The sequence below is a fragment of the Helicoverpa armigera genome, chromosome 7 (genome assembly GCF_030705265.1).
Source record: "Helicoverpa armigera isolate CAAS_96S chromosome 7, ASM3070526v1, whole genome shotgun sequence".
Lineage (NCBI taxonomy): Eukaryota > Metazoa > Arthropoda > Insecta > Lepidoptera > Noctuidae > Helicoverpa > Helicoverpa armigera.
Window position 1 is genome coordinate 8,425,152 of NC_087126.1, and position 16,180 is coordinate 8,441,331.

The window sequence follows — 16,180 nt, forward strand, 5'->3', positions numbered from 1 at the left end:
ATAGACATGGGCTGCATAGGACATGCCTGTGAATGGCCTTCGACGCGGCCACACGAGGCTATCTGGGTTAAGCACGTGCAGCCCGACTCATGGGAAAAATATTGAATAGATCTAAATTGGATTCTGTTTTCATAGACTTGTAATTAATAATAATAAAAAACTACATAATTATATTGAAAAATGTCCTTGGTTGACTACTAAATGTGTATTATTAATAGGTATACGTTGTTTTTTGTCTTGTTCCAATTTACAACACACTGTAGTCGAAATAAATCAATTCCAAAACAGCATGCCCCATACCAATAAGTTTATATTATCATTCTAAATCACATGACGAATTCCAGCCAATTCTACGTTTGATTTACGAATATACAGACCGTTTGAAACTTCACTAAGTAACATGACAATATAAACTTTTATAGCGTTAGCGACGTATAGTTAGAAAATTTAATATGGGCAACGTGCTTCTCTGAAGGAAATATTAATGGAAACTTTAGAAGTTTTCTCATTTAAATGTTAATTAACAATCTAAGTTTGACGAGTAGGCTGCGAGGTTTTTGTTGCCTTTATAGATTGACTCCTCTAAAGTAGTTTTGGAATGGAATATGCATGTGCCATTTAAGTTTATAATTTTAATTGAAATGACACAATAGATCTAAACAGACTTTTTTTTGTTAAAAATCCGTCGGTGAAGTACAGACAAAATACAGTAACATCAATGTTTGTTTCATTGCCAAAATAAGATACTTTTAATAAAATATTTTAAAAGTCATGCTGAATCATACAAAAAATAAATAATAACATCCTTTATTATGTACAACATATGTGGGTACAACGTAATTCGGATTATACATAAAAACACTAATCTTCATGTCTGAAAATGCTGAGTGATATGATAAAGTAGTCGAGTGTTTTAGGGCTTTTGTGATAATGCACTTTTTATCAAAATGAAAGGATTTTTATTCACTGGTGGCGTTTGGGGATTATGTAGATTTTTTATACAGTTGGTATGTTACATATGAGATTAGATTGATCTTTATGACATTGCAATAAAGTGGTTCCTAGAAAATATTTTGAGTTTTCTAGAACGGCTACGGCTTATGAAAACTATTCCCGATAGCTCATCTTTTCTACAATTAGTTTGCATAATATATCGTTTTAAAAATGTCCATAATTTTACAAAACATGTTAAAATGTTTTAGGCAGTACATTTTGCCCAAAGAAATTATTACTGAACCCTACTGTCATTTAAACATCTTCGACAGTTGTTACGGGCGGTCAGAGAGTCAGCTAGAAAGTCTGAGAATAGTCTTATTAAGAGGTTTGCATTGGGTGGCCCGGTCAATTGATGGGTTGAGGAGGTCCGCTGTCGCTCCATGTAAAACACTAGTACTCACCTGCATTCTTTACAACTGGATGCCGCTCCCAAAATAGTTGAAAAATAGCTAGGCACGTGATGAACCTATAACTCAACGTTAAAAATTTCCTCCACAGAATGAAAACGGCAACGTAACAATCAACCCGCAACAACAGCTATCCCGCAACGTGTCCTCCCCGGCCTTCAGTGCGCACGCGCCCGGCTTGCCCAAGAACGGATCAGTCCCGTTCTTCGACCGACAGCGCAAGCAAAGCACCGGCGATAGGTCAGGAGACAGGTAGTAGGATGTTCTTGTTCTAGCAATGCGGTACCGGGTGCTGGGTCCTGGGTCTACGTGGGATGTGGAAAGTGCATGTAATATTTATGTTGAGCTATAGCCATTGGTACTAAAGTAAGAAATTTTATTGCTCTTTTTCCTTTTTCTGAACTAATACTGTCGGATAAGTTTCGTTCGAGCTTATTATTGAAACATAAAGTCAGTGGTCATAGCTCGATATAAGGAACTATGTGAGAAAATAGGAATAGGATTGATCATCCGTAGAATTGATTTTGACTAGTGAAATTTGAATGCTAATCCACCAAGAATCTTTATGTATCATTATACTGTTATGGTCTAATGACATTTCGTGCGTCAAGAAGATCAGTCCTATTCTTAAAGTAACGCATACTTCTGTCCATGTTAATAATATTAAACTCCAGTTTCTGTTAGTTTATATTGAAACAAATTGATGTCAAATCTTGTGTCAACTTACAAATTATTTATTGCGAGCTATTTCGGTTCGCGGACGCTTTATTTTGGTCAAACGGACAAGTTCACATGAGATTTGACAAGATTTACTTATTTGTCGTTTTAGTCGGCTTTTAAAACCTGTAAGTACGCTTCTTTGTGGTGTGCCTCTAAATTAATATCTATGCCTATGCTTACTAATTTTATACAACTGAAGAGTTTCTTTGTTAGTTTGAATGCGCTATCTTAGGAACTGCTGAAAATTATTCCAGTATAATTTTGATCCGAGTGCATGAAGTAGTTCCCATGGGACACCCTCTGAAAGAAGCTAGTTTTCAATAATAGTACGCATGCTGTATATTATTCATCTCATCATCACCCATTCAAATACTATCAAAGCAAGCTATTTCGTATATACATAAAGGTACATTTATAGATATATATTTAATTTATACAAAAAGCGACTCCATTAGTTTTTATGTTCTAAAAGACACATTCTTCATCTGCCTATGTTGGGGTAGGCTTCAAGTCTAATTGGATGCAGCTGAGTACCAGTGCTTTACAAGGAGCGACTGCCTATCTGACCTCTTCAACCCAGCTAACCGGGATACCCAATACCCCTAAGTAAGACTAGCTGTCAAACTTACTGGCTTCTGACTACCCGTAACAACTGCTAAAGATGTTCAAAATGACAGCCACATTCGATCAACATTAATAAATCGATCAAGTGTTTTGATCGATTTAATAAAATCGTTACGAAACCATTCATGCTTGTTTTCTCTAGTTGATTCTACTATGTATCGTTAATTTATGTATAGAGTAGTTTTTGTGGGGACGGAATTTTCCGAAGTGTTTATTGTTATTGAATAGGTTTTCCGCATCACTTTTTGTTAAGCTTGGATGGCTACAGATTTTGTTTGTTGTTCCTTTTTTAGATAGAATCATGCATGTTTATTGTTTGGTGCTATTATTAGAAGTTAGTAGTTTGTTATTGGTCATCGGTTAATTATCCATTCAGCTACATTGCCAATAATGAGTTTCCAAAGTACATATTAGTAAACAGTAGGTACTATGGCTAAATTACTCTATTTGCTATTTATGTATTTTAGAAGTCGAATTCATTATTCCCCAAAAATACAAATACTGAAAAAACAAATTTCCCCACAATTATCTTTGTACATCCAACATATAAAAAAACAACTGTTTGACTCAAACATTAATTTTAATTTTCAGATTCAAACCGTCCCTAGCTGCAATTAAAGCAACGTCCAAAACTTCAATGAATAGTCAATACAGAAACGCTGATGTAAGTGTATAGCGCAATTCATTGTTAAAATCTTGCTTCACTATTCCAAAATACAGTAGGAAATGCTATATTTCCATTTACACAAATCATTAGGTATATGAATATTGTATCAAAGCACTCTTTGTTCTTCAATGATAGAATCGTCAATTCTTATCCTACTTTAATAATAACAAATGAAATCAAATCGTTTATTTTCCAGAGAATATGGGTACAAAATAAGATGGAATACTAGTGTCGTTTAGATATCCATCCATCATCATCATATCAGCCAATTGCTATCCATTGCTGAACGTAGTCCCCCTTAAGGAACGCCAATAGCCATCCATATTATACCAGTAATATGCTCTATGACAAATATTATTATACAGCTGAAAAATTACACCACCAAATACCTAATTCATGTAAACAAGCAGTAACAGAGTGTTGAAATAGTATTTAGTTCAAACCAATTGACCCAATTTTGAAATGACAATAAATAAATTGTTGTCAAGGGCGTGTATGGCCACATTGTCGGATACAACATGTGATTGTTAAAAAACTTAGACATTTGCCCTTGAACTTTAGTAATTGTTTGCCAAATACTCTGAAACACTGGCATCTCTCCAATTCAGTAATGGTTCCTGTAGTACTGATTTTTGTAAGAATAGATGTCGTTTATTTACACAGTCATAAATGTCATTGTCATTCTAGATTGTTTCGGAACATTTAGGTTTAACATCATTTGTTAAACTAAACATATTTTGTAACTATGGGACATAATTGGCTTAATATTAAAAAAAAAAATCTGATCATGTTCTTCGATCTTTGTGCGGTATATACTTTTAGATTTAGTTAATATATTTGTTTACACGACCTTAATATTTCTATTAGAATATAATTTATTCGAATCAAAGGTCCACGTGGCAATCATGTGCTCAATCATTTTACGGAACTCTTGTGATCTTGGAAAACCCCCCTGAACACATCTACAGAACCATTATTAAGTTCACAATGTCCATCTTTTTTTTGAAATTATTGTCTAATTAAATAAAACTTATACTTAATTCTATTCTAATTATCTTTTCCAGGGTGACACAGAAAGCATGATGTACAACTCTAAGCTCTCAGTGTCGGGCCCGAGGGAACCATCTCGCATGGTTCGCCCGATGTCGCGTAAAGACATATTCTACTCCGGTTCAGTGCTCAACCTGCCTCAGTATCAGAGTCAGAAGTCTCTGCAAGGGTATAGGAACTCTGTGCTTAGTTTACCACAGAGTAGACAGACTGGTGATTTGGAGAGACAAGAACGTAAGTATTGGAATATTTTAGTAGTGTTAAGAGATGCTAACATCATATTCTGAATGTGAAAGAGTCTGTTGTTTGTATACTCTATACGATAAAACTGCTAAACCAATTGAGATGAAAAGAAGTTTCCCTTAATAACAGACTATATTTATGATGAATTGAAACACATTGGACACATTGGACAAAAAATATGTTTATCAAAATATTTTCTTACTAGATAGTGAAGTGGTGAAGTACTTCTCGAATTGTTAGATTGAAGAAAGAAGCGAACAAAAAGATATAGAACTAGATTTATGTGTTGTGTTGTGGTGTAGCTTGAAACTGGAGAATGCCAAAACACAACTTGCAACAAAAACTCTATTCTGAATAAATAAATCTCTATTTTTACAATATTTAACCCACCAAATTATATTTTTCAGAATACGACCTCTGCCCCTGCCTATCTCTCCCCGAGTCCTTCAAGTCAGCTCTGTCGTCTATGTTAGACGTGAGCCTACTCCGCGACCCCGCCTTCATGCTGATCGGCGTCTCCAATATCTTCGGCATGGCTGGATTATACGTGCCTTTCGTATATATCGTCGATGCGGCTAGGCTTAGTGTAAGTATCTATACCTAGTAATTTTATATTTCTATAAATTATGATCCTGAATTTTCGTGTTCAAGGTTTGCCAAAGAGCGATGGAACGTAGCCTTTTAGGCATTAGACGAACTGATCGTGTACGAAATACCGACATACGTTCCAAAACGGGAGTCGCTGATGTGGGCCGAAAGTTGGCAATATTAAAGTGGAACTGGGCCGGACACGTCAGCCGAATGCATCCAGAAAGATGGGCCACTATCGTCGCTCAGTGGACACCTCAGGATGGACACCGCAGGCGGGGTAGGCCCCGGAAGAGATGGCGTGACGACCTTGACGCCTATTGTCGAGACTGGTGGGCTCGGTCGAAAGATCGAGAAGTGTGGCAAGATGGAGAGGCCTTTGCCCAGCAGTGGGGCAGTATGGGCTAAAAATAAAAAATAAAAAAATAATTATTATTTCTGGAAAACTCAACTCATCTTTGACAGTAGTCACGAGTAGTCAAAAACCAGGGTACAGGTTGCCAAAGCAGTCTTCGTTGGGGTCAGATAATTAAGCAGTTGCTCCATGTGGCAATCTGGTACTCAGTTGCGTCCGGTTAACCTGGAAGTTATCAACATACTTGGATATAGGCTACGCACATGATTCGTAGCAAAGGAAAGTAGTAAAATATAACCAATATTAATCGCGAAAAAGGCTCCTGAATACGCTAGTGGTGCATGTAACATCGGCAAACAGCTTGGTCGGTAATTTGCCTGAGAACAAGATATTTTTGTAGTTCATTAATAAATGATGATATAATTACTGTGTTGGCGCTTGCATGTGGGCAGGTCACATGTTTGTATTTATTTAAAAACACGTGTTTTTTTTTAATGTGTACTAAGAAAACAGGTCTATTTCCACCCCGTTATAGAATATCTAATTGTCCAAAAATATACCATTCAACAGCAAAATTTATACCAGTCATACCATCCTAATCATTTGATATCAGTCATGTGACAAGTGACGTATGAAGTCCCCACCCACAAATCACCACGTGTAATATTTTTTTAAAATAATAATTATAATATACCTATATACATAACATATGTATAGTATTCTTGTATCCGTCTCAACTATGATGACCTACTCTTAATAGTATATTGTATGTACAATTATAAGATCTAAGCGTGCCAAATGCGTTACTTGTCTTATTTATGGGGGCGTTCCGTTGTACGCAGTAAACGTTTTTGTTTTGTTGGCATGTTGTGTAGTTATTATTATAATGTTTCTCTGTTGAGTCTATGAATTTGTAAGATACTGGAATATTAGTAGACTGACTTTATTGGCCATTTAGAAATAAGCCTTTATCTTAGAATATAATGAAATGTTATATAATAAACAATACTTTTGACTACGGCAATAGGGTTGACAATTGTTTTTTTACAATTTAAATTAAGAAGTTAAGTTATAAAAAATTAAAATTAAAATAAGAAATATTTTTTGGATGCTTTGCGAAATATTTTTCTTGAAATATTGTACAAAATCAAAAATAGGCAACTACCCTATTACACTCATATACGAATCATACATTTTTCCACACTCATATTGAACAGAATATTATTTATTGTACATGGACATAACATATGGATAAGGACATAACGAATAAATAAATGTGAGCACAATAGGTGGCCATATACTTTAAAATAAAACACGAAGTGCTTAGATTTCACTATTAATTCATATCCCCATACTATCATACCACTTACAAGTTACATATAAACAACTATTTTTCTATAATTCCAGGGCGTAGAACCGTCCCAGGCGTCGTTCCTGCTGTCGATCATCGGCATCACGAACACGTTCGGGCGTATCGCGTGCGGCTGGGTGGCGGACTTCCCCTGGATGGACTCGCTGCTGCTCAACAATGTCTGCCTTGTTATTGCTACCGTAAGTTGTATACCATTATTTAAACTTAAACCTGCTTAGTTAATTACCACATCTCCAGGGAAAATATTCCCGTATAAGGATATATCCGGCGTATATAGTGTATGACAGTCAACACTATGACAGATAACGCTGCTTTCTTTTGGCTCCAGAATGTTCATAATCGGTTCGGCAGATCCAGAAAATACCTCCTACAATGCCACAAATTCACAAATTGATTCACAATTGTTACAAAATCACAAAATTATTGATTAGAATACAGAAGATCTATTAATTCGGACATTTTAGAGAGTATCTTCATTAAAATACGCTGCTACTAAATGCTTTGGTAAATTCTCACAGAAATATTTTAACTAGTGTAATAAATATAAACTATGATAAAAATAATTATTTTTCAGATATCAGTTGGATTGACTCCCTTCTGTACCACATACGCTACGTACGTTGCTATCGCCATCGCTTTTGGAATCGCTATTTGTAAGTATTCCTATGTCAAGAAAAATCATAAATCGATAGTTTTCTCTCGTGTGTCTTTTTTATTTTAATTAAGTGACGGGTTTTTGCGTTTAAATGTAAAAATATACCTATACCTATATCTCCTAATTTATTTTTGGTCAGAAGCATAGATCAGAGCTATACCTGTTGCATGTAAAATAACGGGAAATTCAACTTTAAATGTATCACAATAAAATTCAATATACCATTTTCTCGTTCCAGCCGGCTACATCTCCCTAACATCGATCATTCTAGTAGACCTACTAGGTCTGGACAAGTTGACCAATGCCTTCGGTCTACTCATCCTGTTCCGTGGCGCCGCCGCCATGATCGGGTCTCCTCTGGCCGGCGCCGTGTACGACGCGACGAAGAATTATGACGCTTCCTTCTATATGGCCGCTGCATTCTTCTTAGCTAGTACTCTCACGTCATTTGCTGCACCTTTATTCCGCAGGTGAGGATCTTTATAACATGGATTCTTCGAAAGAGTTACCCCGGCCCTGGTACATAAAGGGCTTCAGAAGTCTGACTCTCTCTCACGCTGCTAACCCACAGTGGGAGGGATCATCTGATGATTTCCCATAAAAAATGCTCTTCATTTGCATAATCTTGTAAAAAAATGCAAAAATATGCAGTAAATAATAATTTATCTGAGGTAGACAGGTGACACCGTTCTTGAATTTAAAAAATACCTGGACGACATTGGTGCTAAAAGTCAGTATTCATTAAAATCAGTATTCTATTTACCTAATTATTATAGGATAGTACTCACATATAGCCTATGCTCCTCGAAATATTTTGTCGCCCATTGATAGCATTGTTTTTATCTTCGAGACGCTTGATGTTCCGATCTGCAACCATGCAAAATCAAACCTCCACTAATCATTTTCCATCCATTACAGAAAACAAGAGGAAGTCCAACAGCCCCTCGACATCCTCACCCCCATAGACGAGGATTTAGAAGAAGGTGACGAGGAGGATGAAGATGATACTCCCATCACGATGGGAGCCGGCTCGCTGACGCAGCGGCCGCCCGCCATCACCCGCACCGCCGCCTCGCCCTCCGACCCGCCCTCGCCTGACCAGCAGCCGCAGAGGGAAAGCGTATTGTAGGCACCTACTTTACGTCAATACGTACTTTAGGAGCGTACTTTATGATAATGTTACGTTACTATGTTGTGGTTTAAGATTGAGCCGTTTTGAGGGTTTTTGTATTAGCCGATTTTGCGTGAGGTATTTGCCGTAAGCGGGGTCTAAAATACACCTTCAAACCGATGGCAATGCGCGTTACAGTGGAAACGCGGCAAAATCTGCTAATTTGAAAACACTTATGATCAACTATTTATATCCCTGATTGTTTCGGTCGCTTTTGTGAATTGCATAACAACAACAACATAAAAGCTAGAATTCTTATTTTAATAAAAACATGGAATTATTTTCCAAAATCATTTCCTTACAAAACAGCGTTATCCTCCAACTAGTTTCTGCATTGTTATCAAGGATATAAATAAGGTTGATCATTATTACATAACGGTTTTAAATTCTACCATGGCTTGGTAGACCCACTAAAGTTTACATCATAAGATAAACAAATACGAAGTTGAGTCGGCTTATCGAGTAAGCGGCAAAAACGTTTTTTCTTCAATTTGATTTTTATTATGAAACTATTCTGCTCAATTCTTTCTATAATATTTTATTGATTACTGTCTTCCTTTAAAAGTGATTGACTAGTAGGTACGTTAGTACTTAATTTATGATGTTTTTGCCGCTAACAAAGATCTGACGAGTTCACTTGTACGTCGGTTTGATGCCTTCAAACCGTTGATACACACATTTTACGCTCCGATACAGCCGACGACGAATTCTACCTCCAAACAATATTGGGCGTTTATAACGAAATATAGGCGATTTTATATACAATTAGATTTCACGAACCCTTTTTATTCTCCAATAATGAAACAAATTCTACGATCTCAATACATTGGAGATGCTGTGATAAAGGTTTCTTGAAATCCATTAGGTATTTATTAATTCTCGTAATGTGTACGATACTCTGATAAAGGGAAACGACGAACTGAATTATTTTCTGACAGTAATGTACAGTGCTATTAAATAATAAGTTTTAGAAAATAATTCAATTTGTCAAAGAAAAAATATAAAATACAATAAAAAAAAAACTTCGACACGAAGATTTATTATACGAAGTTACCATAAGTTAATGACATTAATAAATAAATAACTGGAATTGACGGCAAGCAATAAAGCGTTTAATGTGTATATTCGCTTTGCATTTCGAAACTAATAGAAGGGATGTAAGGTTCTATATTCCAACGTGCCATATGCGTCGTGGTGCTAGCGTCGACAAACGTTAAAACATTCATGTGTTAACTAATACTCAAACACTAAAGTTTTTGTGATCAGAAACTAAAATGTCCATAATCGTCATTAGCAATAAAATTAGTACTTATAGGCTGTTAAGTACTTAGAACATATAGAGAGATACATAGAAACGTAGACACTATTTTCACCTTCTATACAAACGCAGGTCGGATTGATTTCTCTTTCGAAATGGACAATAAGATTTATCTCAAAAGGTCTAAATTCATTCATGTTATCATTAACAGAAGTTAAATCAGATGTTTTACAGTTGTAACAATGTAAATAATAAGCACACTTGTAAATATATGTTGCAGTTAGGACATCGGGTACTTAGTGAAGCAAATTGTTTGTCCCGTTCAGATTGATAAACGGCTTAAATGTAAGACTTTCTGCGAACGATGATAAATGAACTGAAGACAGAAGGCTGTCATAGATATATTAAAAACAGTTCAAAATACGGCAGTGAAGATATTTTGAGAAAGGGACTATCAATTTATACGATTAAACCCTACTAATATATTTGTGTGTAAATCGTGTTTGTGTAGCATTTTGCCTTTAAACTTGCTAGATAATGTTGAAACTTTTCGAGCTTGGCTTTTTTCTATACGACTCTGACGAGAGAGATATTTGAAACAGATTTTAAGCGTCATTTGCGTACACTTAGCAATCTTGATGAAGCACTTTTTAGGCATTCAAGTACAATGCGAATCACAGTGACTATTCTCACTTCCAATCTTTGACATTGTATAGAACTCTTATAGTGCCATTGTGTCGAACAACTACTTGTGTAAATACGCTAATATTAAGTGAGTTTACATAGACGTGAGTGAACGTAACGCAGTCAATTGTACGCATCTAACATGCAAAGCCACTTGACTGTTAGGTGTCAAACATAGGCTTTATGTACTTGCCACATTAGTGTGTATATATCTGAACTATACGATATATATTTTGTCATAGATATTTTTCTGTCAGTAAACTGCATAATTTAGCTTTAAGCATTAGATGTACTTTATCATTAGGAACGTGGAAGGCAATTAGCTGTTAGGAGAAGGTATTATGTGATAAACATGAAAAATATTGAAAATATTTCTTTTTTAACAACCTGTATTGTATGCCTATAAGTAAATGATAATTTTAATGAAGTTTCTTTTATAAGGTTTAATGTAATCTGATAATATGGCGTTACAAAGTGTATAGAACGTATTAAGGAATATTCAGAAAAATATGAATTAATGTTACTGTTGTTATATAGCTTTATGTAAAAACCAAAAGTGTTATTATGTTTTTAAGATTAAAAATTATTTAGGAGTCGAGGGAAGCTAACTGGTGTATCGATATACCCGAAGAGTTTATTGTTGGTCGTAATGATCCTAATGAAAATCATGTTGACTACGATATAATATTTTGGTCTAATTTCTACGACCGGAGACAATCATGAATTTGTAATATCTCATGATTATTTTTAGAGGCAATTTTTATGTATAACTTTGAATGGAAGCACAGAGAAGCACATATTACATGGTCATTCATTGTGAATGTTTAATATTATTTAATTACATTATTCAGTATTGGCTCAAAGTATTGTTTATATATTTTCATTTGAAATGTTAACGAGCTGTTTACAAAATAGTTGTATTTGTGGTTCTGTTTATTTGGTTTTGTTTTGATTGAGCGCATGCATTAAATTATGAGTTATTAAATGATAAAATTGATAATATAAATAGTTTTATTTGTCATTCTATGTAAGTAAACAGCTCAGTCGATGTATTTGATATGTTTAGCATTTTAACTGTGTGTAGTAAAAACGCGATTGCGTTTTCCTTGTAGAGATACTGTCTTAGGCATATTCTCGTTCTATGAGATCGTGTGTTTGTTTCGTGCCAAAAGGCAAGTGACTAGTATTGTTAATGTAGCAGTCAGACTTTCGAATACAGACAATATTCTCCTCAAAAAACCCCAGTCAATGTTCGAAAGTGTACTTCAGCTACTTTAAAAGTCCATATTAAGTTCTACAAGACTTTGAAATTTCTATAAGCAGTTAAAATGTTAATTTTGAAAAGAATAAATAGATCCTAGCGCACGCATCGCTTGCGCTGAAGGTACAAGTTGCAAACAAAACAAGCTTATTGTTGACAAAGTCCACCGAAATCTTTTGTAAATAACAGATTCATTAAATGATAATGATGACTGAGATTGGCCGTTTTATTTCTAACAACCCAAGATTACATTTTCAAGCAGTAAAATAAATAATAATAACGTTGTTACATGTTTTACCCATACGGTTCCTGCGTATAGACCATAGCAAAAACACATAAGTAAGCCTTTGAAGGCCAAAAGGGTCATTACTATGTTCATGGCTAAAATAATTACCATAATCATACCTACTGTTATATAATACAGGCCCATGTGATGCCTTTGTATGTTACATATGCGAATAAATTATGATTTTAATCTTAATAATTGTGGTAATGTGTGCAAGCAACTGTAACTAACGAACATATGACAAAAAATTGCAGGCAAATGTTTAAATGGTTCTATTTTCAATTGGTTAAATGCAAGTTAACGTGAAAGTCAATTGGTTATTTTTTAATGAGCGCCCTAACGAGCACTGAGCAGTATTGGGATATAAGTAGAGAACTGAACTAAAAATATCAATATGCTTTATTTTTCTTTACCTTTATTTTCCTTGTCATTACTGAATTAATTCCATTCAAGCCATAAATGGGCTTCATTTGTTTTATTTGAATCCCCATTTCCCATCCCGACTAATTTTAGAGCAAACCTTCAAAGCTTTTTTGCTTTTTCTTAGGTAGGATGGAGTACCTATTTTAATCCCATTTATATGAAAAAAAAAAACTATAATATAGGTAGGTATTGGTACTCTTCTCATGAAAATGTTACAAGGTTCACGAAATTATTTATGTTTACAACTCTGTATGATATCTCTATGAAATGTGTGTCATGATATCATTTGGTACGTCGCATGTGTGTCATTAGGATTAGACCTTAAGTTAATGAAGTAAACAAACATTGCTTAACCTTATGACACTTATCTGGTGAATGCCTTATTACAGTTAACTCTAATTTGCTGTTATCTATTCAAGGTTTGAAAATCACTAAGCTCTCAGTTCTCTGGACACCAAGGGCTAATGATTTTTTTTTTAATCTAACTTTTTACCTCTGTTACTAAAAACAGATTATGTTTTTGTTAAACGCTACATGAGTAGACTAAAATTAAGTGGTATTTATCTTTAATTTCAGCTAATTAGTTCAACGTTAACATCATCCTCCAAAGCTTTTTCCCAACTATGTTGGGGTCGGCTTCTAGTCACTATTAACGTTAACACTATTTGAAAATTCAGTTAACCTTGAACATTTTTCAAACAAGGCATAGAAGTCTGACCGACAAATCAAAGCGACCCTATCATGAGCAACATGAATGCGCCCCATTCATTGTGGATAACAACCGTTTGTAAAACGTAACCACCTACGAGCCGTCTGTCGTAAAGTTTACTATCAATCTAATGTCCAACGGAGCAATCACGACAATTGACCCACACATGTAGTGGGACCGGGTTAAATCATTACATCAGCAGTTCAACACTTTTAATTAAACGGCCTCAAAGGCAGGAATGCCTATTTTAATGAGTTAGAGTTTAGACACAGTAAATTACTTATTTAACCACCACGAAACGCAGCAATTATTTTTCAGACATCGAAATGTGAAACAAACGTTACATATGGCTTTTGAATGAATGATTTTGAGTTTCAGTACATTTCAGTCCGCATTAAAATCTTCTTGAACTACCTAATGGAACATCAAACATCCTCTTACATCCATCAAAAAACCTCCCATATGAGGGATAGGTATTAAATACGAATTCAACTGCATGTCGTTTGAGTTTCCTTAAACAGCATAACATATGACACGGCAATTAAATTCGAACTTGAACTACTATTATTCTGATTGATGTAGGTATAGCACCTAGGCAATTATAGCTATCGGTTATATATTACGTATAACAACAGGACATATGAACGATTTGTCGGCAATAAAGCCTTATACAGGATATTTATTAATAGGTAGGGAAATTAAAACCCACGAGACATAATTTATACAATAAACGTGCCTATCATGATTGATCATAAGTGATTGTTGAACATATATAACAACGTAATTTATGGATACAGAGATAAAGACTTCATTAGGTTTTCCGTATGTTGTCGCACTTCCTACTTTTAGTTCCGCAGTAGATCTGAGAAGCTTAATTTTTGCAATATTGCAGAAAAAATATTAATTCCGAAAATTATTAACGTTGAGAGTATTTATACAAGGTGACATTAACAGGAGGGTTACTAATTTAATTTAGTTCCTTATTTTTTGCTTGTAAAAGCTATTTAGAACTTTGCTTGGAAAAGTTATACAAAACTAGGACATGCTTTAAATGACAATAGTTTTACTGACTATGGACTAGAAAACTAGTTACATAATATACGTAAACTTCGGTAAAAGTCATTGAAATTCGCGATGTTCACCATAATTTCCATTTGCGATAGACTGTACGGACGCAAGGTCGTTGACCGGCGCGTCTGGTGCAACGCGCGCGTGTGTTACATCAGCCGACCTTGCCCGACACGGAACAATGACAACGACTGTAATGCACTTCGTGGCTTTCAGCTGTCCTAGGCGAAGCCTTGCTAATGTTACAGTCTGTAAAACCTTCCAGAAACTTACTAGAACTGATTAATTTGGCGATAAGTTACGTAAAAAACGTATCACTTAACAATTCAATGACTTGTAGGTATGACCTTAACTTCGAATTACAATTCTAATTTTAAATTACGATTGTAATAAAACTTATTAAGTAAGTATTACCGTAACTGTAACATAAACTACTTATAATTAGTTCCAAAGCTAATATATCTCCGAATAAATAAATAAAAAAACTGATTGATTCCGTTTTTACTAAAGCATGGTCACCCTACTCAAGGTCACGTTCGTTGAGCAGCTCGTCTGAATCATTCATCGTCATCACGTCAGTAGCCGGTCGGTACTCGAATGTTTTGCTACCGAAACAATAATATAATATGCGAACCGACCACACCTTTTAGTTAAAATTATCCGACAATATTTCATGTTGTTTCAATACATTTTATTTATAGTTTATGTTGGCATTGACGTGTAGTAAAGTAAAGCACTTTCAGCCACTTCTTATTTTCTTAGCTATTGTTAAATAAAAAGCAACTTCGCAGTGCTGGATGACACACAATTTACATCTTAGGACCATCCCAAATCTACAATTTAACTGGTTTATATTCGGTATATCCCCGATTATTCAGTAGAAACTAAAATGCAGTGAGATTATGTTGCGTGCGTCACAAACTATAGGTTTTCCACCAACGGATTTACGAAACCCCGTCCTAATCAAACAGAGATAATCTTAACTGTCTCACACAGTGAGTCAGCTTGGCAGTACTTAGGTAAATTTTAAATGTACCATTAAAAGCTTCGTTAAAACCAATTTATATGTAAGTTTGCAGGAACTTAGCACAATTAATTTTAAAAAAGTACCACGCAGAACTACACATTTCAATATTTGATAAGATGTTTTTCTGGGCAGGTAGATACTAAACTTTTATGTCATAACAGTTTTATGTACATATTGCAGAACGGGAAAACAGTTTAACTCCGGACATCTCTCAAAGCCATATCGAGGCGTATTTACAGTATATACATAGCTAGTACGCAAGCGTGTGAAACTAGTCGCGAATAGATTGGAATTCACTTTTTATACAAAGTCTTCCGATGTATACAGCAGCAGTACGCAAATACTCGCATATATTTTGTAGTGGCCAAAGCAACTTGCTTTGTTCCATAATATACAGTGCTAGTGCGCATGCAAACTAATCGTGTATACATGGGAATAGGCGCGAAAAACTTTACGATTCCAATCTATTCGCGAGCAGTTGCATGCTCGCCATTTTGATTAAAACACGACCTAGCATTTAATTTAAATATTAATAATTCAAGTTCAATTAAAAAACATTGTATTAAAACTTGAAGTTAGTGACGAAAACGAATCGCTGCAAAACCGACTCTACGTA

General features: G+C 35.0%; 1 protein-coding gene across 7 annotated transcripts in view; it reads left to right on the plus strand.

The window, feature by feature from the left end:
* Positions 1-12,268, plus strand: part of LOC110373258 (monocarboxylate transporter 3) — a 44,103-nt gene extending 31,835 nt beyond the window's left edge. For 5 of the 7 annotated variants that reach the window (XM_064035374.1, XM_064035377.1, XM_064035376.1 and 2 more), the window contains exons 7-14: positions 1,495-1,655; positions 3,339-3,411; positions 4,479-4,698; positions 5,115-5,293; positions 7,058-7,201; positions 7,597-7,675; positions 7,916-8,147; positions 8,596-12,268. In XM_064035374.1, the coding sequence (XP_063891444.1) occupies positions 1,495-1,655; positions 3,339-3,411; positions 4,479-4,698; positions 5,115-5,293; positions 7,058-7,201; positions 7,597-7,675; positions 7,916-8,147; positions 8,596-8,806 (1,299 nt within the window). In that variant the 3' untranslated portion in view covers positions 8,807-12,268. The remainder of the gene's footprint in view (positions 1-1,494; positions 1,656-3,338; positions 3,412-4,478; positions 4,699-5,114; positions 5,294-7,057; positions 7,202-7,596; positions 7,676-7,915; positions 8,148-8,595) is intronic. The other 2 variants (XM_064035375.1, XM_064035380.1) reach the window with 1 other exon arrangement.
* Positions 12,269-16,180: the final 3,912 nt, after the last annotated feature.